This window comes from Peromyscus californicus, unplaced genomic scaffold (genome assembly GCF_007827085.1).
Source record: "Peromyscus californicus insignis strain IS unplaced genomic scaffold, ASM782708v3 Scaffold_20__1_contigs__length_68692818, whole genome shotgun sequence".
Lineage (NCBI taxonomy): Eukaryota > Metazoa > Chordata > Mammalia > Rodentia > Cricetidae > Peromyscus > Peromyscus californicus.
In genome coordinates, this window is record NW_026294503.1 from 11738409 (window position 1) to 11765667 (window position 27259).

Below are 27259 nucleotides of genomic sequence, written 5' to 3' on the forward strand. Positions count from 1 at the left end.
CAACACGTGCATTAATACAATGCCAGACAATAAAGTCTGCCTGAGAATTCGCACAGATGCCATAGTGAAAGTATGAAGTGCTTTATAGCGTTTAAGCTATATTTTTTAAAGAGTATGAAAGTAGATTAAATATCCAACCTAGTTTGTGAATGAAGTAGGATTATATTGGAATCTATAGCAAGAGAAAAAGGGTTAAAATGGTATCTTATTCTTTATCAGTTGGAGAACCATTTGCCCAGAGCATCTCAGCTGCATTGTGTAGCCCTTAAACTCTAATAACATTTCCCATCATGATCCTGATGCACTTGCTCATAGAATCCCTCTTCTCTCTCTTTGACTGGATTCCTGGAGCTCTGCCTAGTGATTGGCTGTGGATCTCTGCATCTGTATCCATCAGTCATTGGAGAAAAGCTCTGTGATAACAATTAGGGTATTCATCAGTCTGATCCCTGGGGCAAGCCTGATCAGTTCAGGTACCCTCTCCACGATTCTACGAGCAAGTGCATCAGGATCATGATGGGGAAACATGCAGGGACGACCAAACCAAACTAGAGGGAACTCATGAAAGTTGGATCAGTGACTGTGGAAACTACATGGGACTGGACTAGACCCTCTGCATGGTGAAACAGTTGTGTAACTTGATCTGCTTGAGGGGGCCCCTGGTGGTAGGATCAGAATCCATCTCTGGTGCATAAGGGGGCCTTTTGGAGCCCACTACCTATGATGAGACCACTTGTGCAGCCTTGAGTCAGGGGGCAGGGCTTGGACTTGCCTCTTCTGGATGTGCCTCCCTATGGGAGGCCTTCTCTTCTTGTGGATAAGAATGGGGAGTGGTTTTGGAGGGGGAAGCTGGGGGATCGGGAGGAGGGAAGAGGGCAATCTTTGACTGATGTGTAAAATGAATTGAAAAAATTACCTTAATAAAACAAAGGAAAAGCAAAAACAAAAAAAATGGTAATAATATAAATGCAGTTAAATGAATCATAAACCATGCAGGACCATTGATCTTTGTCTTAAGAATTTAATTGCAGAACCTGTGCTTAATATGACAACTTTAACTATCTGAGAACTACCTCTGATTCATGACTGAAATGAAACAACTTCAGAAGTTTATTTACAGTGATTCTCTTTCTTCAGCCACTGAATGTGTGTGTGTGTGTGTGTGTGTGTGTGTGTGTGTGTGTGTGTGTGTGTGTGTGCGCGCGTGCGTGCGCGCGCATGTTTGTGCACAGCCTTGGATGTAGTTCCACAAGAATTGTCCATTGTGTTTTTTTCAGTGTGTCTTACTGGCTAGATGTTGCCAACAAGGCTAGGATGGGAGGTCAAGCCACCACCTCTGGCTTCTTACTGCTTTCTCTCTCTCTCTCTCTCTCTCTCTCTCTCTCTCTCTCTCTCTCTCTCTCTCTCTCTCTCTCTCTTTTATTTAATGTGTGTTCTAGGAATCAAACAGCTCCTCATGCATGCAACACAAACATTGACTGATTATCTTCCCCAGCTAAATGACTGGATTTCAATACCTCATCACTTAAAAGTTTCTATTTTGTTTTTTCCATGCATTCCAGAGAATTGAAGGTACAGTTGATATTTCTGTTATTACCAATGGAATTCAAGCCATAGCAAAGGATAGTTTTAGTTACAACTGCTTACAAACACCAGTTATCACTGATTTCAACCCTAAAGAACGGGCAATTTTGGGTAAGTTCTTCAGTAAGATCAATCATTCATCTTTCTGGGTCTGGGTTACCTCATTCAGTATGGTTATTTCAAGTTCCATCAATTTACCTGAAAATTTCATAATATCCTTTTTCTTCACAGCTGAATAAAACCCATAATGTGTATGTACATTTGCATTGTCCATTCTTGAGTTAATGATCATCTAGGACAGTGACAGCTTCATAAATAGTAGTAGTTTCTGTGTGATCTCAAGCTATTCTTCACTATATCTTTATTGTAGCACCTATCACATTGCTGTAATTTTGAGTCCACAAGTGACTTTTCACACAAATACACAAATAGAAAAAAATCAATCATTTAATGAATATATGGAAACCACTTCCAAAAGTCTTTCAAAGCATAGTCTCTCACCAAGTTTTGCTCCTTACTTTGAAATATGTTCTTTACTTTCCTTTACTTTTAAATACAAATAAGTCAACTTATAATTTTGCTCTGAACATGAACAATGGTGAGAAAGATACTGTATCTTTGCAAAGTACTTAAACACTATTTTCTTTGTGAAACAAATATGCATTTTATGTGTATATGGAATCATGAACTCAATTTTTTGAATTTTGCCTCTGAAAGTTTCAGTGTTTTCTAACTCCAATGAAAGATAAATATGTTGATTTGGTTAATATGCAAGTTTGATGCTGGATAAAAAGTTAAATTTTTGTAAAACAAATTCTATTTTTTTCTTTTAAAACAATAGGAAACATCAATTTAACAATTAAGGGTTATAACTTTGGAAATGAAATCACAGAAAATATGGTGTATGTTGGAGGAAAAGCCTGTCAAGTTCTTCACTCAAACTTCACAGACATTACATGTCTTTTGCCTGAGTTACCTCCAGGAAAACATGACATCTATGTCAAAGTCAGAAATTGGGGCTTTGCATCAACAAGGTATGATACTGATTATAACTGATAGAGTGTGGAATGGTTGGGGCTAATAAAATTGAGATAAAAAAATCATTAAGTTCCAAATATGTTGATTGCTTTCTTTACTTTTTTATAGTTCCTTATAGAAAAGATGCTTTAAAATTCTCATAAAATGCACAATAACACTTTGGTTTTTTAACCGAACGATTTAGAACAGGTTATACAAAATCTCTGTGCGATTCGATTTCTGTATCTGTCATGTGACTTACATTCATCCAGGAAATGTTTTTTAAGCAATTTTGAAAGTGCAGTGGGAGAGCATTTGTTTAATTCTGGATTTGCAATAATTTGCTGCACTAATGGTACTCACAATTTTTTTGGGAGGATTCTCAGCAAAGAATTAAATGAGTACTGTAACAATTATAAATGTGAAAAAATTTATTAATAGTGGATCTTAGTTGTTATAAGAGTGTATAATGGAGGGAACTAGCATCCCATGGGACAGGGCAGGATTCTCTGAGAAGTGACTTAGGTAAGCTGATATCTGGCCATCTAAAGAAAGGAGTGGAGCTAGTCCCTCACTGATTCTACTTCCTGTAGGAATTTTGAATTTTCTTCCCTGAAACTGTTAATGGCATTTTTTTTCTTCTCTGAAACAATTGTTCATTTGGAATACTTTGAAGAAGAGCAAGCTGAATCAATGGCTTTAAAAGAAGGCAAAGAGAGCAGGTGTCAGAATAGAAGGATAAACAATTGCCACAAAATCTTACAGGGACGGAGGGCCAGTAAACCCAAGATTCTAGGGCTGCATTCCTTGGTGGGTTTACGGGGAGGAGCTCACAGAGTTCTTGAGTTAGGAGCTCTTGCTGCTTTTGCAAATGCTCCTCGTTCAGTTCCTAGCACCCATGTTGAGTGACTCACAACTACCTACAACTCCCTGCTCCTGGATGATACAGAGTCAGACACAAACTGTGTATTTAGATGGTTGTTGGAGAAACGGCAATTCAGCACGCTAAAGGAGTTACATAAAGCAACACCAAACTTCATTGGGATCTACAGAGATTGTGTTGTCATGGTGGGACTTAGGACGTAGGATGTATCTAATCAAAAGAACATTGCACAATTTGATGGCATAATATCTATAATAAAACAAAGTAAAAACTGCTTTCCCTGAGATAATGAGAAGGAAAGTCTTGACAAGTTTTCAAAAAGTGGGAAAAATTAAACAGAATCGCACAAAAAAAACTACTTTAATAATGTATGGAATTGTGTTGCTACCTTTTTTACATGTAAATCTGCCTTCATATATTATTATAGTAAAAATGTCAAATACTTTAAAGAATTTCATTTATTTCTTGTGACCTCATTTCTTATAATCATATTTTCTATATTATCTTAAGACTTTTCATCTCACATACTTCTGCTATTAGATTTTTTTAAATTCTAGCTTTCAAAATTAACATATACATTTGACCAAAGTAAATATTATTACCAGATTATCTGGTCTGAAAAATTTATGTCTAATTACATATGTACTCAGTTATTTCCTATTCCCCAAACACTGCGGGCCTGAGGTGAGGAAGCTCTTTGGAAATCTATTCTTTTGTTCTTTTCAGGAACAAGCTAAAGTCTTCCATTCAGTACATTTTGGAAGTTACCCACATGTTTCCACAGAGAGGCTCTTTGTATGGTGGCACTGAAATCACTATAATGGGTTCTGGGTTCAGCACAATACCAACTGAGAATTCCATCCTCTTAGGTAAAACCTTTGTCCTGCAGGGGGCTGTTAAGGTTCTCCTTGATTAAAAGGATCTGCTAGAGGCACTGGGCTGTTACACAAATACTTTCAGTGTTTTTTTTTAACATTGTAAGAAAGGTTACGTAAATACTATTAATTGCTTGTCTATATTTTAATGTGTGCATGGAGGGTGGGTCCATGCATATGAGTACTCATAGAAGCCAGAGGAAAATACTGGACACCCTGAAGCTGGAGTCATAGATAGTTGTGAGCCACTCAACATGGGTGCTAGGAACTGAATTCGGAGCATTTGCAAAAGAAGCAAGAGCTCCTAACTACTGAGCCCTCTCTCTAGTTTATTTTTCTATTAATGTAGAAAAGGTCAAGTGTTTGTGGTTAAAGGGCTGATGAGAAAGCGAACGACTTTGCTTTTGAATCTTTCAGTTTTAATCAATTATCACTGCGTATTTAAAGTGCATAAAACACTTGTGTGAAAATATAACCATGATCACCGTGGGGAACAAAAAGTTTTAAGATCCTCCCGTATGACAGAGTTTGTTAAGCATTGGCTCTTTACTACTGATAGTTCATCTCTCTAGTTCACAAAGCCAACTGAAAATGTTTTTCCTACCTTTGTATTTTTAGGATCTTTCCCGTGCAATATTACATCATCATCAGAAAATGTCATCAAATGTACTCTTCATTCAACAGGGACTGTATTCAGAATTACCAACAATGGTTCACATTTCGGTACCAATCAATATTTAAAATTTTTTTTTTATTCTTCTTTCATGAAATACATCCTGACCACAGTTTCCCCTCCCTCCACTCCTTCCAGTTCCCTACCTCCCTTCTCTCCCAGGTCTATTCCTGGCCCCCAGTCTCCCCCCAGAAAAGAGCAGACCTCCCAGGAACATCAGCTGAACATTGCAAAACAAGATACAACAAGACCAGGCACAAACCCTCGCGTAAAGGCTGGGTCAGGCAACACAAGAGCAGGCAAAAGAGTCAGAAAACACCTCTCCCACTGTTAGGAGTGGACTCAAAACACAAAGCCAACAACCTTAAGATACATGCAGAGGACCTAGTGAACCCATGCAGGTTCCGTGATTGCCGCTTCAGTCTCTGTGAGCACCCATGAGCCCTGCTTAGTGGATTCCCCTGGGCCATGCTCTCCCAGTGTCTTTGACCCCTCTGGATCCCATAATTCCTCCTCCTCCTCCTTCTCCTCCTCCTCCTCCTCATCCTCCTTCTCCTCCTCCTCTTCTGCCTGAGCTCTGAAATCCTAGTCATTCAGGCACTGTCAGTCATGGGCTCCCTCTCCTGGCATGGACCTCAAATTGGACCAGTCATTGGTTGGCCACTTACACAAGTTCACTGCCATCATTACCCCATCATTACATCTTGCAGGCAGAAAAGATCGTAGGTTGAAGGTCTTGTGGCTGTGTTGGTGATCCAGTCCCACCACTGGAAGCCTTGAAAGCCTTGCCTCGTTACAGAAGATGGACAGTCCTAGCAAGTGTCACCCTTGTAGATTCCTGAGATTTTCTCCTGCAGTAGGTTTCTTACATCAGCCCCCAAATGCTCTCCAATCCCAGACGTCCCTCTCTGTCCCTCTCCTTCCATCCCCCACATGATCCTTCCTATACCCATCCCCACCCACCCCTAGTCCACCCACAAAAATCTATTCTATTTCCTTTCTCAGGGAGATTCCTGTGTCTCCCTTAGATCCCTATTTATTACCTAGCCTCTCTGGGTCTGTGGATTGTAACATGATTAACAGCTATTAATCCTTTTAACAGCTTAATATCCACTTATTAGTGAGAACATATCATATTTGTCTTTCTGGGTTTGGGTTACCTCACTCAGGATGATTTTTTTCTAGTTCCATCCATTTGCCTATAAATGTCATGATGTCGTTTTTTTAAACTGCTGAGTGATACTCCATTGTGGAAAGGTACCACAATTTCTTTATCTATTCTTTGGTTGAGGGACATCTATGTTGTTTCTAGTTTCTGGCTATTATGAGTAAAGCCACTATGAACAAAATTGAGCAAGTTTGTGGTGGGATGGAGCATCCCATGTGTATATGCACAAGAGCTGAATAGATGTGTCTTGAGGTAGATCAATTCCCAATTTTCTGAGGAACTGCCATATTGATTTCCATAGTGGCTGTACAAGTTTGCACTCCCATCAGCAATGGAGGAGTGTTCCCTTTGTTCCACATCCTCCCCAGCATGAGCTATTACTTGTGTTATTGATCTTAGCCGTTCTGACCCTTGTGAGATGGAATCTCAAACCAGTTTTGATTTGTATTTCCCTGATGGCTAAGATACCAACCAACATTTATATGTTGGGAAGAAAGGGAGAGACTTCATGCTGAAATTGAGTTGATTTTTATTTCACATTTCAAGCTGTTCAAAGAATTGATGTTGTTTCTTATATACTTTTGCAATGTTCTCCATATGCAGTTAAAAAGTCAAATACATACTACATATGTAGTCATATATGAGATACTCTTGAGTTAAGGCTGGGCTATGTACTACATATGTAGTCATTTATGAGACCCTCTTGTGTTGAGAAGGACAGGCTTCATAATTTCATGGTCAGGAATTGCCAGGGACTTTGTTGCAGTCCAGGACCCAGAGATACAGCAGTCATGAATTTCAGAAAGAAAATTCAAGTTGAAATTATGAGCATGCCCAGTTGTGCCAAAAAAATTTTATGTGCTAAGAGTTGATCAGTTCGTTACAAACATTCCAGGTAATACTTATGAACAACTTATTTATTAAGCATCCAGCTGTTTTCAATATCTCCTGCTTATCACTTCTGGAGTTATTAGTTACAATTTATTTCTTCATTTACATCTCATTATCCTGCTTTTTGTAATCCTGCTTTTATTTTGGTTGATTGTTTAAATTATGTACAAACAGAAGTGTACAGTACTAATTTAAAAGTTGTTCTCACTTTGTAAAAATAGTTGTTTTCATGGTTAATTTTTCAGACATTTACTTCTTTGTCTTTTAAAATTTGCCTCAATTCTGATTCCCAGAGCATGGACTAGGTTATGCCTGGTCACCATCCATCTTAAATGTGACTGTGGGTGATACTGTGGTGTGGCACTGGCAAGCACACCCCTTTCTTAAGAGTATAGGGTACAGAGTCTTCTCAGTCTCCAGCCCTGGAAGTGTGACTTATGATGGCAAAGGATTTACAAATAGCAGGCAAAAATCTGCATCAGGTATGTCTCTGTTTTGTTGAAGTTTTCATCATGCTCCTGTTTCTTAGATTTGGTAAATATGTTTACATAAATTAGTCATACAAATAAAACCAGGAAGTAGTTTACCTGGCATTTTATACCTACTTAAAAATATTGTAAATAATTATAAACGATTATCTTAAATATACTATAATTGATTCTGGTCTTTATTATTTTATTGATGCCATGATAATTGACAAACTGAAATGTGTTATTCAGCAAAGTACAATGAAAATAGGACTGTATGTTTTAGTCACACAGATCTGAAAATAAATAATGAACTTTTGTTGATTAGAATCAGCTTATTAGCATTTCTTATAGAACAGCTAAGAGTTAATGTGCCTTTCAGATTGGCTAGTTTGTTCTATGCTTGTAACAGTATATTTATACTTTCATTGTGTGTTATTTTACTTTAAAAGTTGACAAATTAGGCCTGACTTTCTATAGTTTTCCTTAAAAAATAAAGCTGGATCTCACCTTTTGGTATCACAATATGTATGTATATGTATCCCTTTATAGCTAGTGAATCATTCTTTACTACTTCCTTTTGAGCCATTAGACACATGAAAAATAAGAAAATTTTCATCTGCTCGTACATTTAAATGATAATTTCTAATTTCCTCACCTAGTTTTCAAAGACTCATTAATGGCTCATATTTCTTGTGTACAATCTTATTTTATGGCAGGTTCATTTTCCTACCAGTTTACTTCTCCTGGAATCCATTACTACAGCAGCGGATATGTTGATGAGTCTCTCTCCATAGCTCTCCAAGGAGTCATTAACGTTTTACCAGCTGAAACCAGGCACATTCCCCTGCACCTGTTTGTGGGAAACAGTGAAGCAACATATGCTCCAGGTAAGATGGTTAAACATGGAAACTGCTCCAGATGACCCAGGCTTAAAGTGACCTTTGTAGAGTAGCTATCAGATGACTGGGTCTACCCTGCGTTTGTCTTTTCCTAAGGCTAGAGGGTATTTTGTAAAATTACTCTGTTAAAAAAAAATACCCAAATCTCCAGAATTTAAAACCACCCGCCTCCTTCATTAAAGTAAACTGGAGTCTGAACGCAGTTCTTGTTTTAGGATGGTGTACATGGCTTACAGATTGTTCTTTTGTCTAAAGCAGGCCCAGAGAATTTGTACTTGGCAAGTTCTGCAACAGGCTGCCTAGCAACAGAACCCCTGTGTGGCCTGAATGACACCATGGTTAAAAATTCAAATAAATTATTCTTTGAGCTTTCAAATTGTATTTCGCCATCTATAAGCAACATTACTCCCTCTATGGGAACAGTGAATGAACTCATAACTATCAGTGGACATGGCTTCAGTAATCTTACATGTGCTAATAAGGTAAGCAAATCAAATCTCTTCTTCTCCCTGTCTACATACTCAATGAAAAGAAGATACTTTGACCACAGTCTTCTAGTTTAATTTCATAAGATTTATGATCTATAACTGTCTACTTACTCACTTAAAGTTTACAATTACAAATATTTGTGTATATTTAATAGTATATTAATGGAGTTGTATACCTGTGACTGAACAAAAATTTTGGAACATGCCGTAATCATAAAAGAAATCTCCTTGGGCATCACTCACCTCCTTCATGCATTTTTGGCACACTAGTAACCACTAATCTGTTTTCTTCTCTATCGATTTGCCTATTCTGAACACTTTTCTATGATATAAAGTTCTTTGTGAACATCTATTTTTATTTGGTGTAATATATTTGAAATTTCATTCATGTTTCAGTACTTCATTTCTTTTCATGGCTAAATAGATACTTCATTGTATAGCATGTATATCACATCAAGTCTATTCATTCATCCAGTTTATGAGCATCTAGTTTTTATACTTTTTGGCTAATGTGAATAGCATAGTTGTTAACACACTTGTACAATGATGACATTACTTTTCAAGTCAATTTAAGATATGTCTTCATCAATTCCCCAAATTAATTTTATGGATACAAATTTTTCACAGAGTTATCTTTTTAAAAATATAATTGATGCTAATACAAATATAAATTTCATATGAGAGTTATGTATTAATATACTTTATTTCATATTCATTTGTCTTCCAGGTTTCAATTGGTAGCTACCCTTGTCTTGTAGAAGAAAGTAGTGAAAATACTATTATGTGTCATATCGATCCTCAAAACTCAATGGATGTTGGCATCAGAGAAATTGTTACTTTGATTGTTTACAACCTAGGCACCGCTATCAACACAGTGCCCAATGAACTTGACAGGCGATTTGTACTTTTGCCGAACATAGATATGGTGTTGCCAAAAGCAGGGTCAACTACAGGAATGACGAGGGTGACCATCCAAGGCTCTGGATTCATGGTTTCTTCTGCCGATGTAGAAGTCTTTATGGGGGATTTCCCATGTAAAGTTCTAACTGTGAGCTACACAGCTGTTGAATGTGAAACTTCTCCTGCTCCCCAACAGCTTGTTCTTGTATACCTTCTTATACATGGAGTACCTGCCCAATGTCAGGGCAACTGCAGTTTTTCATATTTAGAAAACATTGCTCCTTATGTAACAAGAGTCTTCCCAAACTCTATCAAAGGATCAGAAAATATCCTTATTGAAGGAGAGGGTTTTGGGACAGTGTTGGAAGAGATTTCTGTATTTATTGGAAGTCAACAGTTCACAGCAATAGAAGTTAACCAAAACAACATTACCGTTCTTATGACTCCTCTAGCTGCTGGACTTCATTCTCTCCATGTTGTGGTTGGGTCTAAGGGCTTGGCTCTGGGAAACCTGACTGTCAGCAGCCCAACAGAAGCTTCTGTGTCACCAAGCTCTGGAAGCATTGCTGGTAGAACCACTTTGAGGATCACAGGCAATGGCTTTTCTCCTGGCAACACCACAGTTACTGTTGGGGATAACCCTTGTCAAATTGTCTTCATCAACTCCAGTGAGGTCTCCTGCAGCACCCCAGCTGGGAGAGCTGGTACAGCCAATCTGAAGATCTCTGTTAATGCAGTCATTTATCCACATTTGTCATTTACATATACCATGGAGGATACTCCATTTCTCAAAAGAATCATCCCAAATAGAGGTACTCCAGTATCTACATACCTTTTTAATGTGTTGATGTCATATTACAGTCATATTCCTGTAAAGGGCTGGAGGGATAGCTCAGCCGTTAAAGGGTAGGCTCACAACCAAAAATACAGTCATATTCATTATTATGGAGTTATGATATTAAAGTATATCATTTGCTTAGTTCTACTTCAGCCAATTAATACAATGCATGGGATTCAATTTCTATACAGTCTCTATTTTGTATTCTTTTCATGCATTCTCAATATAAAATTCCAACTTTTATATAAGAACACAATGTCCATCAACTTGACCTAAATTACAAATGAGGGAGAAATAGATGACTGTCTTAGGAGCAAAGTGAGTAGTTTATGTCATTAAAACTGATATGGCACAAGAAACAACTATTAACATTCACGAATGATTGATCTTATTAACACTGATAATTATACAGAGTATTTTATTTCTATAAACTCCAACTGATTATTGTTGGGACAACAGAATTCTTTATGAGGAAGTGACATATTTAGATGGAGATGGCATTTTATCCTTTGCCATGTGCCACAGTTTCTGATCTCCATGCTATTTGAATGTTCATCATCTGTGTGAGGGGTCCTAGAACAGCAGCTGCAGCGTAACTTAAGTCAATAGAATGGCTATTTTAGTTTGCTTTCTATTGCTGGGAAAACACATCATGACTCAAAACAGCACACAACTTGTGTAGAAAAGGGTTTATTTGGTGAACACATCCTTATTACAGTCTATCATATAGAGAAGTCAAAGTCGGTACTAAAGGCAGGAACTTGGAGGCAGGTTCTGAAACAGAGGCCCTGGAGGAGCACTGTTTAATGACTTACGTTTCATGGCTTACTCAGCCTGCTTTCTTATACCACCTGGGACAACCTGCCCAGCTGTGGCACTTGCCCATGGCTGGTACTGGCCGACTGGCCCAGGACTTTGCATATCAATCATTAATCAAGAAAATGCTTCATAAACTTGCCTTCAGTCAATCCAATGAAGATGTTTTTTCAACTGAGGTTCCTTCTTCACAGATGACCCTAGCTTGTGTCAAGTTGACAAAACAGTAACTAGCACAATGGCCTTGATGTCTGAGTGAACTTCACAATGACATTTGGACATCTCTTTCCCTTAACATCAATTTCACTATTATATATATACTTACCTACTAACGATTAAAGAAATTCATTAATAATATATAACTAAGAATGTTAAATATAATAAGTGATTCAAAATGTCTTTTTTTAGTTTGTATTACTGGGAAATATATTTATTATGTGTGGGTAAGATGCACTCACCACCTTTAGGAAGTTTACAACTAAGTTTTTCTTTAAAACTGAGCAAATATGTTTATTTGGAAGCACCCGCTCATCATAAAGTGACATGTCTATTTGATGTCACTGAAAGTAATGGCGTTTGTTTTTGCTTCAATGACAATTCTTCCTTCCATCTCTGTCTTTGAATGTGACCTCCAAAGAACATCTGTGACAGATAAGAAACTAGTAGAAAGTGAGCCCTGAGCTGCTTTATTTAGTAATGAGGCAGGCTTTAGATCACACTACAAGAATATGGTATTTCAAATGTCAAACAAAGTTTTAACCTTTTTAAAACAATTTTAGCTTATATTTGAAAATATTGCTAGCATGAACTATTTCATTAACATGTGTAATTTTATGGTAATGACTCATAATTATTTCTGTTTTCATAATTCTTACTGCATTAGTCAATCATGAAGTAATTTTTATTATAAGAATTAAATGTAACTACTTATAAATTTTAATTTGTAATAAGCTATAAAGATCATTATCTATTCATGTAAAATTTAGGTATTTTGGTACCTGTTTTAATACCCTATGCAATTTTCATGTTTACTGCCCTCAATGTATATATGTTAAAAACAAACAAACAAACAAACAAACAAAGGAATTAGCTAATTACCTGAAGGTGAGATTGGAGAGATAAGCAGAGGTATCAACAAGTAAATTCCTGTTGGGCTTGCTTAGAAAAACAATGAACTTTGCTGGGCGGTGTTGGTGCACACCTTTAGTCCCAGGACAGGCACCAAAAACTACACAGAGAAACCCTGTCTCAGAAAAAAAAAAAAGAAAGAAAGAAAGAAAGAGAGAAAAACAATGAACTTTACTCAATAAATGAGATCTCACTAAATAATTTCAGCAAATGGCAGACTATGAATAATTAGCTTAATGATTAACTAATGACATCTTTGTTATGACTTGGACAACAAATAATACAGATTTGGATGAGATGAAATTGGAAAGCAAGAAGAAAACTCACATGTGCAGTATTTGGTCTTATAGATAATAGTAATTTGATATAAAATAATAGTGTATATGGAGAAAGAGGGCAATATTCTTCATCATCTTGGAGTCTCTATCTTCCTTGATAATTAAATCAATATAAGATTGGCAGAAAAATAGACAAAAATATTTTTATATGTATACAATGACTTCACATGAAAATGAAAGCACAAAGGCAGTTATAATTTTTATTTTATTATTACGTGTATAAGCGTTTTGCTTACAAGTATGTATGTGTGCCACTCATGGGACCATTGTGAGCCATCATGTGGATGCTGGAAATCAAACCCCCATATTCTGGAAGAGCACCAGTGCTCTTAACTGCTGAGCCTTATCTCTGGCCCTGCAAAGACAGTTGTGCCTAACTGCCATTACACAAAGTAAGAGGTGTTTAAAACTAACTAGAATGCATGGGGAGGTTGAAAATAAAAGTATTATTTTATCAAAAAAAGAATTAAAAGAACAGATTAAAATGAAATTTTGGGGTTTGTGTCTATTTAAGGCCTTAACAGCAACATTTTCTTTAAATTAGTTTCATTTCCTCTATTTTTCAACTGTAACTAATTAACTACATATCATGACATATTTTTTTCTCAAAGTACAGCTCCTGAACACATATGAGCAAAAGAAAGTACAGCTTATTCTCAAAAAAATTGCTATGATCAAAGGAGAAAATAGCACAAAATGCTAAGTCTCCTGCTCAGAAATCCGTTGCTCCCTCTCTAGATCATTCTTCCCTCTTTCTGTTTTCTCTACCGGTTTAAAAAGATAAGTCATAAGTAATGAATGCATAATAGGCTATTATATATTATAGTAAAATATATATCTAACACATCCTGTGTACTGTTATTCATGTAGTTTTAAAACACTGGATATTATTTTGTTTTGTTTTGGTTTTCTAGACAGGATTTCTGTCCTGGAATTTGCTCTGTAGACTGGGCTAGCCTTGAACTCAGTGGTCTTGATCCACCTGCCTCTGCCTCTAGAGTGCTGGGGTTAAAGGCATGCCCAGCTCAACTGGATATTATTTTATTCACAGCAGTAAAGTTACATATTTAAGTGCATATAGAAGCATTAGCATGTAGTATGTATTTATATTGTTTCCTTTTTGTTTTAAGGTCCACCAGGAACTGAAGTTGAAATAATGGGGTCTAACCTTGGATTTGATATCTCGGAAGTTTCAGTGATGATAAAAGACAGTGTGTGTAATGTGACTACTGTCAATGACAGTGTGTTACAGTGCATTGTGGGAGAACATGCAGGGGGCATTTTTCCTGTTATGATGCTTCACAAGACAAAAGGCTCTGCCCTCTCCTCCATTGTATTTGAGTACCCACTTTATATTCAGAATATTGATCCAAGACAAGGTGATAAGATAGTTTATATTATTTCAGCACTCATTTAGAAATATATTCTTAAAGCCCTGCCATAACTTGCACTGCTTATAAGCATAAAAATACTTCATTTGTCCAACTAATTAATATATGTGTATTAATTAAAAATTCCAAAATAATAAGTTTTATATTTCTCTTCCTACTGTATCATTTAAAGTTTTCCAATTTTAAATTGTCAAGTTACATAAGGAAATTTTACAATAGTATTTAGTTTAACTGAAATATAGTTGTTTCCACAGAAAATAATGTTTCTAGTTTAAAATTCGTGGTTAAAAACCTCCAAAGAGTATGATGAATATGCTCAAAGAAGTAATGTTCCATGTATGTCTTGAGTTCTCGGAAATGCTTTGTGACATCTCTTTTAAATTAAATTTTAATTTCTAGAATTATTTACCTAAGTTACCAGAAATAACATTTATTCATTGAAAATTTAAACACTACAATTAAAAGATATTTGGTTTTATTAATAATATAATAAACTTCAATCTAAGAAAGTTCATGTAAAGCAATTTCCTTTTCAGATTTTTAACTAAAGCAAATATGTACAGAGAGAAAATTTTCTGCGTACTCACTCAGTTTTATCTGATTCAGGGAGCTTTGGTGGTGGCCAGACCATGACTGTGACAGGCACTGGATTTGATCCACAGAACTCAGCTATATTGGTCTGTGGCTCCGAATGTGCAGTAGACAAACTTGGATCTAACACTACAACACTGTTCTGTGAGATTCCACCTAATAATGGTAAGTACTCAAAAAAAATGACAGCCTTTGAAAAATGAAAGTTTAAGGACGATTAGTCTCTTTTCTCAAGTTGTTGAATTCTTCTGATGTGGCTGAGTCTGATTTATGACCATCCTGACTTCAAGCAATTTTGGTCAGAACTTTACTTTCTACCTTTGCAACTCCGAAGACTTCAGTTTGTAACATCAATTGGTGGCTGGCTCTTAACTGGGCATTCAAATGGAGAACATGTCTTTGGTTCTTGTTAGTTAAGTTTTCTTTAAAGGCAGCTAACAAATACCGAGAGAGGGACAAATAATATTCTCCAGGAAGGTGCACACTAACTGGTTATCCAGTCCCAAATGGTCAGCCCCCCAAAACATACACACGAGTAACATTACACAGACTGATCATGTTGTATTTAGAAATCTATAGGTAAATATGTATACATAGATGAATATAATAACAATTAATGGAAAGAGAAACTATAAACTTGAAAGAGAGCAAGGAACGGCATACGGGAAGGTTTGGAGGGAAAGAAAAAAGGTGCAAATTATGTATTTATAGTATAATCTCGAAAGATAAAAGTAACTTTAAAAGATGAATTAGTACAATTCTTTTGTGTACGAACTTCGGCAGTCATCAACAGGATTTGAGCCCTAAGCATTTCTTTGGGAAAGCTTTTGAACCTCTCTCTGCCCCAGATTCTTCATGTACCCAATTGGGTTTCACTTAGTGGCATTCTTCATAGTTACTGTGGGGTTAATATATGTAGAAGGATGGATATCTGGGACATGATACATGATTTTCTGTTATTATAGTTCTTATTTATTTTTGCTGGTTAAAAAAATAAATTATAAGCTCTGGGTAATCCCTGAATCTCAAATTTTGCCACTTCTTTTTTAACCCTCAACTAAGTAACTAGGCTTCTCCCTACTCCAATTTTTCTGTCAAATGGTGACATTGTTAGTGCTAATTTGATTGGTTCTGAATCTCAACTATCTCCTATCATGTAAAGATTTTTCATCATTATTTAACAAAATTTGAGAAGGTATATATGTGATTTTTAGACTAATAAAGAATATGCTTTATGTGCAAATAGTTTAGCAATATTTTATGGTTTTGTGAACTTTTTGCTTCCTTGATATTTTTGATGTGCAGTTTTATTTGTCATTTCAACACTAGAGTTTATATCTTGATAAAATTATGCAGCAGTACTGTGAAAATTGTCAGGTTGTGAGTCTCAACACTGGCTCCTCTTCTTTTGTTTATGTTACATGGGCTCCTTTGCTCCTCCCCTTCCTGCTCTGGTGCCTATGCTTCTGTCTCTCCTTTTCCCAATTCTAATTTTCAGCGTTGGACCCGCTAGGACTAGATAACTAACTAAGCTGACAGGTTTGCAGAATCGTCCACAAGAGCAGTTCTGAGAGAAAACTGAGAGTTTTTTTTTCTCTTTCTCCTTTCCTTGTTAATAGTGTATATAGGTTCTGTGATAATTTTTAACTATTGCTAGAGGATTTTGCTAGCTCGTGTACAACCTATGGGCATTACGAAGTGCTCATATGAAAAGCAGAATTATAAAGAAAATAATTAGGGATTTTGGCAGTCAATCTGGGCCTGATGGCAGAAGTATTCTCAGTTTGAGTCTCTTCTCATAGGCAGGGGACCTGATCAAGCCTGTGCAGTGAGTGTGGTCAATGGGAAGGACTCATCCCAGTCGGCGATGCTGTTCACGTACACCTTGTCTCTGACTCCACTCATCACTGAAATATCTCCCAGGAGGGGCAGCACCGCAGGGGGCACCAGACTTACAGTCACAGGATCTGGATTCAGGTACTGCTCACACAGGCACACACCTACATGCTTCTAGACGCAAGCCGTTAGTTATACTTGCTCTCTCCTAAGCCTCACAGTAATCAAGTACAGTCTCATAATGTGGACCTTTCTGTCTGTAAGTCATGCTTAAGGTATGAAACAGTACTAACAACCTGCACTCACTGAATACATACTCTGTGCTAGAGTCCTTCCTACCCACAGAAGGTTCTTTTTCTGCCATATAAGGTGTTTTTATCCCATTTAATGTTCAGGAGGCTAAGGTTCAAGAGATGAGATGACTTGCCCCGAACCAGCAATAAGTAGACAAACACAAATCATTTGTTATACTTTCCCCACCAGCTCCTCTCCAACCACAATGTGTTTCATTGGTGGAAAAGAAACATCTTTTCCCTCATCAGATCCATTCCTTTGCAACCAACCAGGGTCTTTTTCAGATGCCGTTACTCAGCCGCACTGCCGTCATTTTTTGGTAGACAAAGCTGACTTCAAAGCATGGCGGACTAGTTCAGTTTCTCAAGTGTGTACAGTTACTTTGAGCACACGTTTCAAGTAGAGGTTACATTCTAAGGCTTGTGACTGTGCTCAAAATATTGCAAAAGAAAAAAATACATGAGCAATTTCTACAATTTGTAAAATGCAACTATTTAGAGACCACAAAGAATGTTGGTGGCTTGAGCCTAGGCAGGCTTTCCTTTAATATTGGAACACTCACTAGTTTGCACATTTCTATGTCCTGATGTCTTAAAGTCTTTTTTTACTTTTTCTTAACAAATATTTCTGAATCTTAATATAGTGTCAACCTGCACTTTGATAGACCAGAGGGCATGATCACTGATTTTACAGTAACATATGAATGCAGGGCTTTTAATATGTGAAGTAGAAATTCAAGATAAGCATGTATGGTTAACCTTTTCTTCCTTTGCAGTGAAAACACACAGGATGTTCGTGTCTCCATAGCCAATGACAAATGTGATGTCCAGTACTCCAACAAGACACATATCATCTGCACGACAAGTGCTCATTCTCCTTCAGGGTGGGCGCCAGTTTGTGTCAGCATCAGAACCATCGGCATGGCCAAACTGGTAATAGCAGCAGTTGCATATAGTAGTCACAGCATTGCAAATCTAGCACCCTGGAGGTTGGCTGATTGCTAGTGGATATCTTTTTTTCATGGCTCCAACAAGTAATTTAACTGTTCCTGTACTAAACTTAAGCAGTGCACATTTTTGTGGTTTATCATTCATGTTTTATTTTATATTTTAACTATTTTGTGTGTGGCATAATTAATAATAGATTTTAACTTTTTAAAATCATGAAATAATTGAGTCACCTGTAACATCTTTAAAGTGAGTTTCATTTCATTACTTAGATAAATGTATTTTGTTCTATTTTTTTTTGAGAAATTTTCTGATAAATCCTCTGAATTTTATGGCTTCTTTACACATTATTACAGGAGAATGCTGACTTCTTATATGTTGATGTTTGGTCTGCCAACTCCTCATGGGGAGGAAACCCCCCACCAGAGGAAGGGTCACTTGCTGTTATTACAAAAGGACAGATAATTCTGCTGGACCAAAGTACCCCTATTCTGAAAATGTTACTCATTCAAGGTAAATTTGTGGAAATCTGTTGCAGAGACAGGCTCCCTCTTACTCCTCCAGGGTACTCTTGAGGAGAGAGAAATGTGGAGTTAGTAGATAGAGGGATAGAGAAAGAGACAGATAGAAAACCTTGGGAGGGTCTGGGTCTCAACCCACCAGCCCCTTTTGTCCCTACTAAAGGGCTTTTTTTGTTGTTTTGTTTTGTTTTTGTTTTTCGAGACAGGGTTTCTCTGTGTAGTTTTGGTGCCTATCCTGGATCTCACTCTGTAGACCAGGCTGGCCTGGAACTCACAGAGATCTGTCTGACTCTGCCTTCCAAGTGCTGGGATTAAAGGCATGCACCACCACCGCCTGGTACTAAAGGGCTTTTTAAAGGAATGCCAAGGGGTGAGGCAAAAGACCTCCCCCAGCACAGCAAGTGTAGACCATCCCAAACACCTGGTGATCTTACACGTGGTCCAGCCATCCCCTAATGCAGCCCTGCTGTGTAAAGCAAGCTCAGATCTAACTAGAAAACCTTTGTGGGCTCCCACAATCTGTGTATTAGACTCCATTGCTTATTTCTATGAAATGAATTTAACCAAAATTCATAATTATGAGCATTCATCTTTGTGCTAGGCTTTTAAAATCTGTTTGTAATTATGAATTTATTTAGTGTGTTGCCACTAGCATTTTTCAAACTTTGCTTTATGAAACTTTTTTTTTTCAGTAATAGTATGGGAAGATGGTAAACATCTTGATGTACTCACATTTGATTGTTTGAAATAACAGCATTTGCGACTATCCTTGAAAGCTGACTATGATTCTCTCTTTTGCCGTGAACTTGATTTCAGTTCTCACCCAGGCTCTCTCTGCTTCTTCGTATTCTCACTCTACTATAATAATGAAATTACTGCAGCAATTAGTTATACACAAAGGAAATATTAAACAGTAATTATAAAGTGCTTGGAGCTTTTGTGCATAAACCTTGGCATAAGGTTTTATGTGCTTGATGACTACTGTAATTTTATGATTTTATTTAGCTTCTGCAATTATAAAAATGTTTGTTATCTGAAGGTAAAGTTGTCCTATCTTCAAATTGACATCCATCTTATAAAAAGGCATCTTAATATATTCTTAACAATTTTGCTACTCAAGCTGTTCCTGTGGCACAAAATAGTAAAAACTTCTGCACTAACTTTTTTTTTTTAAAAAAAAAAAAAAAGATCAGAGCTGACCTTTTATAATGGCTTCTCTAAAGATAACCATGTTGTGGTGATGTTTTATTTGTGTACCTCAATAATGCTTATCTGAGGTTCAGAGGAAGAAGCAAGCCACTATATTAAACATAGAGGTCAGGCAGTAGTAGCACATGCCCTTAATCTTAGCATTCTGTAGGCAGAGATTCATCTGGATCTCTGTGAATTCAAGGCTACACTGGGAACAGAGCCAGGTGTGATGACACTCGCCTTTAATTCCCAGCACTAGTTAACCATAGAGGTCTGGAGGTCTGTACAGACAAACAGGAAGTGATAGAACTGGGCGGAAAGAGGAAAGTGAAGTAGCTGGGCAGAGAGAGGAAGTAAGAGGGCATTGACAGGAAGGTATATAGGCGTGGGTATACAGGAAGTAGCTCTCTGGAAGCTGAGGAGTTGGTAAGGTGATGTTGGCTGTGGTTTGTCCTATTCCTCTGTTCTCTCAGTTTTTACCCCAATATCTGGTTGCAGGATTTTTTGTTAATAAGACTATTTAGCAAGTTGCCTTACACCATGTCTTTGTTTTTAATTTATATTTTGAAGCCCTGTTTTACAGAATTAACTTGTGTAGTTGCATTGTTTAATGATAATTGAAATAACCCTAGAATTTTTAAAATTTCCCTAGAATTTCTTTTGCTGTCAACTCTTGGGGGTCTCATGACATATTAAAATTATGTGGTTCATAGGTGGGACTCTGATATTTGATGAAGCTGATATTGAACTCCAGGCAGAAAACATCCTAATCACAGATGGGGGTGTTCTTCAGGTATAGAAAATAATATATTTACCTAATTTTGTTGTTTAAAATACTATGTATAAAATAAATAGTTAATCCCTCCAAATTTTCCTGAAGTTGTCTTTGTTTAGATGGGTTTCATTAGTGTAACAAACTTGCAGGAGGTTGAGTCTCAGAATATTCCTGCATCTTAATAGAGAAAACATAGTGTATTGTTGAATATAAAGTAAAAGGAAACCTGCCCTGAGTCAGTCAGCCTGCTTTCTGAAGGTGAGCTGGCGTGTACTGACCCATTTGAAAATTCAGGTCTTAGGGTTGGGAAGAGCTAGAAAGAAGACACAACAAAAAGTGGGCAGCACCTGAGAAGCAACACTGGGGGTCCCATTCTAGTCCCCACATATAGAACCATTGGCTCTCATCGCATTTGAGGGACCAGGCTAACTTTGTTTAAAAGCTGAGTCCTTTCAGTACTGATGTTTCTTGTGTTACAATAGCATACACATGCACCTACACGCACATGAAAACGCATCCACAGAAAAAATTTAAAGCTTACATGGTGAGAGGAAGATATGAATGACTAAAGAATTCTCAAATGGGAAAGAAAAGGAAAAATAATTACCTTTGCTTGATTAAGAATTGTGAATTGTTGAGTTTTGGTTTTCTGGACAAGGTTTGTGAATTCTTTCAGATTGGGACAGAAGCATCCCCATTTCAGCACCAGGCTGTCATTACCCTGCATGGGCATCTTAGGTCGCCAGAGCTCCCCGTATACGGAGCTAAAACGTTGGCTGTGCGAGAGGGCACCCTGGATTTGCACGGTAGGCTGAAGACACTCCAACATGAGCTTCCCAGGCTTCTGCTCTCTTGGGAGAGTCTCTGTTCCCTCTTTCTTTCTGACTCTGCCCCTTAGTCTAGAGCCCCCCACAAGCAAGTCTCAGAATCGAGGCCATGCCTTCCTTCTGGGCCATCCAGTACCCTTTTTATAGCCATTTCAATGGATGGCCAAACACTATTACCTCCATCGGCGATTCCCTATGTACTCTGCATACTCATTACTCTGTCTGAAAAGGCACTAATTTTGGAATTAGAAGATGGTAATATCTTCATTTTTATTTTCTGAATAGAGGACATTTCTAAAATATAAAAATAAATGTTCAGTGATACTTTTCTATAGCTTTATCTCGGGAAGTTGTCATCAAGGAATGTGGTATGATCATGTTTGAGGTGCCAGGGTGACATTGCATGAGCATGGACTGAGTCATTTTTACACTGATGTCTTTCATATGGGGAAAATCATAGCTTTTTGTGGATATAAAATGCCATGAACAGGAATACTACGACAATAGATGTCCTATGTGGTACTGTATATCCATCCTATTATAATTTTTTAGAAGTTTATATGTATGATTTATCTGTATATTATCAGTTTAAGCAGTTTGTGCTGGCAATGATAATGTAATCAGAATTTATACTGTTTCTATAAAGATTTTCACAAACAGAACACATCATTGCAGAAGCACAATTTACTAATTTTATGCATGCATCCATTATTATAAAGGCATGTTATTATAAACCTGATGGTTAATTTTCTGAAGCAGGAATTTTTCACCTTTCTTTTTGGAGGTAAGTGCTGACATCTTAAGGTAAAATAAGTCTTCCCCCCAAATTGACATAATCCAAATGCAGAAAGCACTTAAGTAACCCAGAAAACACATCTGAAGAAATGCCCGGTTTGTGTGCGGCTTCCAGGTCTGCCCGTTCCTGTGGTCTGGACTCGGTTGGCTCACACTGCAAAGGCAGGAGAATGGACTTTGATTGTACAAGAAGCAGTGACATGGAAGGCAGGAGACAGCATTGTGATTGCTAGCACAGGACACAGGTATCTAGCAATGTTGATTTATTTAAGATACAGACTTTAAAAAAAAAAAATCTATGTAAAAGAGGAATGATTTGGAATTCCCCCAAAGTATTTTATTCTAACTTGAGTCATTTGGTAAAGAACTATAAACAGCCAAATACATGTGGGTCAGATGTTATTCTCTGTGTGATCACCACTGTATTGAATTTTCAGTGACTGAATTTGTTATAAGAACGTGAATAGATCTGAACCTTAGTAAAACCATCTGTAGCAATAAAATATTTTACACGGTTAGGTACTTAGATGAGATTTTCTTCCCTGGAAAGGAGCATTCTGCTACTAAAAGTCATTTGAAAACATCAGAGTGGTGCTTTAGCTAAAGACATTCATGAAAACAAAAATGTAAACAAGCTTCTTTGTCTGGGGTCACCAGAGGACATGCTGAGCTGCAGGTGGAACTCCTTTGTCCGACAGGCTTGGCTGGCAGTGCTTCCCACTGAGCAAAACTGGCGGTAGTGATGGAGTAGAGAAGACATCAGTGAGAGCTAGCAGAACTTTTCACAACTGAAGTTGCCTACACCCCTTAATTTCCACTTAGTTACATATTCTAGCAATTAAGAAATTAAAATATAGTACAGCTGCTCCAAGAATATCAGGGAGCAGGGATGAGAGGAACTGTAGTTTAGCTTGGTGTTTAAATTACAGACACTAAGATTGCAAGTCGTTATGTTTATCAGGAAATGAAGAGTAATTACAACAAGAAACAGATCTGCCAAGCCCATGACTGACTTTAAAAATTAAAATGCAAGATGCCATTTTTTGGGTTAAAAATAGGCTTGCAGATGTTAGGGAGAGATAAATATATACTTACTAACTTAGTTCTGTAAGTGCCTCTTTATTCTCCCCCTTGGAAGGAAATTTAAATTATATAATGACAAAATAAAAAAGGAGGAAAATCACGGGGCTCACTAATAGAATAGAAAATTCTTATTTATAGCTTTTCTATGTGGAATAAAAGAGCAGCTTTACATTTTAGGATAGAGCTGGTTTTAAGAAACATGACTTAGGGCTGGCAGCTAGGTTCACAACCAAAACATCAAGAAACATGAGTTAAGAGTTTTCCCATCAAATCTAATTCACTATTCATATGTGAATTTGTTATGCCCAGATGGTGGGGACCCCCAAAAACCATGGAGACCGAATCCCATATATAAAAGCAAAGAACCTTTATTTTCAAGCTCTGAGCTTGGACTCTGTCTGATGCAGCAGTGAGAGCAGAGAGCCCAGAGCCCAGGCAGGGTGGGGTTTTTATCATAGCAGAGGTTGGGGTGAGAGGATTTCCAGGGTTCAGGACCCTGATTGGCTGACATTTGTCTAGGGGTATAGGGAATGTTCAAAATGTCAGGTATTTCTTCTTAGATGCAGGCCTCCCTGGGTGGGGTCAGCTTAAGGGTTTTCCTGGGTCCAGATATTGCGTGTCAGAAGCTGTGTCTGAGCCTCTAAGCCGGTCATGGCAGCTGTGCGGTCAAGCTGTTTGGGGGCGCCCCTACAAATCCAATATGAGAATTTATAAAATCATAGTTAAGAAAACATTTTTTTTTTTCCAGATGCAGAGGTTCACAGCCAAGCACTGCCCGGTGTGTGTGTGTGTGTATGGGCAGGGGGAGTGGGGGAGGGGGTGTCGGGGTGGGGGGGATAGACACAGTAGCAAAATGTGCCTCAAAGCAAGTGCCTCATGAGCTTGACATGTCACTACCGAAGAAAGAAAAATGAGTTTAGGTTCATATGACGTTAAAAATGCCATCTCTAGCTTCCTAGGGATATAGCTCGGTTGGCAGAGTGCTTTCCCAGCATGCACGAAGCCTCAGTCGGCTTCACCTTGCAGCAGCATAGAAACTAGGCCATGGCGGTACATGCCTGTAAAGCCAGCATTCAATGGGTCAGCAGGAGGGCAACGCTTAAGGGTATCCTCAGCTACACAGTGAGTTCAAAGTAAACCTGGGATAGATGAGACTCTAAAAAACAAACAAACAAACAAACAAACAAACCACTCTCTTTTCTATAGCCTCTTGGTCTAAGACAGTTCAAGAACAGCCTAAACTGCTTCCACATTCCACCTATGAGATCTGATTTTGATTCACCCTTAAACATCCTAAAGTCTCCATCTTGCCCTGTCTCTGTCCCCACAGCTCTTCTTATGGGTCTTTAGGGATTCTAGGTTCCTATGGCCACCCTACCATCTTGGAAAGCAAATTTGTTTTGTATCTTCTAGTTTCTTTCATTATCCTTAAACAAAATCATTATACTGTTTAAAATGTCCACGTCCATGTCATGCCAAGTGCCCTCCTTCCCCTGTACCAGAGTCTAATCCTTTACTTCCAGTGCCCATGATCCTCTCCTCCTGCGTATCAAATCCCTTCAGCTCTGCCCTTGAACTTCTGTTGCATCGGCTTCTCCTGCTTCCAGTTTAACTTTGGTTACCCTGTCTAGATGATTGTGGCATCTGTCTTGTTTTGTTAAGTGCTCAGCAGGCAAAATAATGCAAAATAATTCAATGTGCAGCAGCCAGAGCAGAGGATGGGAGGGAGAGGTACAAAGAGGACCGCAGTATAGTTGTTCTGAGTGCAGACGGAGAAGGGTGCGGGTGGTGATAGCAACCTAGAAGGGTTGCAAAAGAGGAAAGAGTTCATTTTTAATCTAGTTTATATATGACACTGGCATTCTATCCAGTTTTTCAAACGAAGAAAGAATTATAAGAAAAAAAGAACAGAAGAAAAGCTCAGTCATCTCCCCTAAGCTCGCCTGTTCACAGAACCAACTACACTTTGTAGAAACTGTAAAAGAACGTCGTGGTACCCTGAGCTTAAACTCAGAGACCCTTTCTGTTTGCTATTTCCAGGGTTTATCTCTATGCCTGGAAAGCAAGCTAGCCCCCAAATTTGCTGAAGAACTAAGTATATGAATGTATACATCATAGAATTAACAAGAGTCATTTACTATAGCTAGAATTTTGAGTATATTGGAGAATAAACTGCACCTGAGTAATTTCTCTGCTTAGAAACTTTTTTTTTTTTTTTTTTTTTTTTTTTTTTTTTTTTTGGTTTTTCGAGACAGGGTTTCTCTGTGTAGCTTTGTGCCTTTCCTGGAACTCACTCTGTAGCTCAGGCTGGCCTTGAACTCACAGAGATCACCTGGCTCTGCCTCCCAAGTGCTGGGATTAAAAGTGTGCGCCACCACCGCCCAGCATGCTTAGAAACTTCTAGTGACTTTCCTTTGTGAGCGTTTCTCTACATTGCTATGATTGATACCTTGGACCAGGGATGATCGTGGCTGTAGGAAGGCATCATATATGTCTTCCAGGATGCCGAGAAAAACTATAAATGACTATTTATTTTTGTCCAGCCTGAACAAATCTAGCACTTGAATTTGAAATGAGTCACAAAACTTACTCTAAGTATAAAATACTTTCCTCAAATATCTTTTTAGAATATGGCATGAAATTTTTAAAAAGCACCTTACTTGAGAGGAGGGAGGGGAAACTGGTCAGGACGTAAAATAAATGAAAACAATTAATTAATAAAAAATGAATGTCAGGTATAATACAGATAAATATTTTACATACACATGCATGTATTCTATGCTCAAGACTGTTATAATTTTATCCATAACTTAATTTGTATTAACTGGAACTTTAATTATGTTACTCAGTGCTGTGAGTTGAATACAAAATGTTCCCTATAGACTTGTGTTTTTGTAAACTTAGTTCCCAGCTGGGGATGCTTTGGAAGGCTGTAGAATCTTTAGGAGGGAGAGCCTGGTTGGAGGAAGCACTTGACATTTCCATCTGCCCTCTTCTTCCTGGTTGTGGAGGTCACATGACGCGTTGCCTTGCACTCCTTCCTCCACCTTCCCTGACAGGGTAGACTATATCTCTTAAAGTATATTTTAAAATAAATCCTTCCAGTTAGTTTTATCTTCTTAGATATTGGTCACATCGATAAAAAAGTAATCAAGAAAAAAAGCACCTTACTTTATGAGTGAGGTATTCAAATGTATAAAACAAATATGGCAAATATGTATGCTAACTTTTTTTTTTCTTAAAACTTTACAGACACAGTCAAGGAGAGAATGAGAAACGGACCATTGCATCGGTATCAGCTGATGGGATGAACATAACACTAACTAGGCCACTGAACTACACACACTTAGGAATTACTGTCACGCTCCCCGATGGAACTGTGTTTGAAGCAAGGGCAGAGGTTGGAATTCTTACAAGAAATATCTTAATAAGAGGGTCTGATAATGTGGAATGGAATGACAAAATTCCATCATGTCCTGATGGATTTGACACAGGTATACTTAGCATCCATCATCTGACAGTGATCAGATTTTCAATTTTCAAGAGTTGTTGGTTTATATTGAAGTATATTATTCTATTTTCTACTTTAAAGCATACCATGTAGACGTTAAGTATGGAAGTTTACAAACGTTGATGGCTTGAAAGTATCTGCAATGTAATGATGAAAATGACCATTACTGATTCCAATTTGAAGAAATTAGTGTGCTTAGAATCCATTGATGAAGTCCCTTCCTAGTCTTGTGATTTCTTATTATATGTTTCTATTCTCAGGATCCTTTATTATGTGGTCTTGATGACTACAGAGTCATATGTTATCCAGAAGCTACATCACTTAGATTTACCAAGAAAATGCAGAATATAGTACTTGGTGTTTTATTTAGCAAACCTTTAACGATTCTTTACCTCTTTTTCAAACTCTGTATTATATGTAAGGGTAGTTTCATTGTAGATAGATATTGTAGTGAGTAGTTCATGGACAATGCTGACTAGATGGAAAAGTGGATATATGACAAGATAAAGAAATATGGGTGTAAATATAT

At 37.6% G+C, this 27259-nt stretch overlaps 1 protein-coding gene and 1 long non-coding RNA gene across 3 annotated transcripts in view; one reads left to right on the top strand and one right to left on the bottom strand.

Annotated features, from left to right (window-relative positions):
- The window catches only part of Pkhd1l1 (PKHD1 like 1), a 156537-nt gene that overhangs the window by 59538 nt on the left and 69740 nt on the right, over positions 1 to 27259 (top strand). The window contains exons 31-47 of the mRNA XM_052747754.1: positions 1563 to 1695; positions 2426 to 2618; positions 4211 to 4353; positions 4978 to 5082; positions 7385 to 7573; positions 8278 to 8448; positions 8716 to 8942; positions 9676 to 10660; positions 14099 to 14347; positions 14966 to 15115; positions 16753 to 16927; positions 17856 to 18012; positions 18384 to 18540; positions 20453 to 20532; positions 21191 to 21320; positions 22252 to 22381; positions 26472 to 26713. Of these exons, the coding sequence (XP_052603714.1) occupies positions 1563 to 1695; positions 2426 to 2618; positions 4211 to 4353; positions 4978 to 5082; positions 7385 to 7573; positions 8278 to 8448; positions 8716 to 8942; positions 9676 to 10660; positions 14099 to 14347; positions 14966 to 15115; positions 16753 to 16927; positions 17856 to 18012; positions 18384 to 18540; positions 20453 to 20532; positions 21191 to 21320; positions 22252 to 22381; positions 26472 to 26713 (3616 nt within the window). The remainder of the gene's footprint in view (positions 1 to 1562; positions 1696 to 2425; positions 2619 to 4210; positions 4354 to 4977; positions 5083 to 7384; positions 7574 to 8277; positions 8449 to 8715; positions 8943 to 9675; positions 10661 to 14098; positions 14348 to 14965; positions 15116 to 16752; positions 16928 to 17855; positions 18013 to 18383; positions 18541 to 20452; positions 20533 to 21190; positions 21321 to 22251; positions 22382 to 26471; positions 26714 to 27259) is intronic.
- LOC128116484 (uncharacterized) overlaps positions 1 to 27259 on the bottom strand; it is a 126893-nt gene that overhangs the window by 8799 nt on the left and 90835 nt on the right. Inside the window, exon 3 of one of the 2 annotated variants that reach the window (XR_008220477.1) lies at positions 12601 to 12745. The exons of the other annotated variant lie outside the window; for it this stretch is intronic. This is a non-coding gene — a long non-coding RNA (uncharacterized LOC128116484). The remainder of the gene's footprint in view (positions 1 to 12600; positions 12746 to 27259) is intronic. 2 annotated transcript variants of the gene reach the window in all.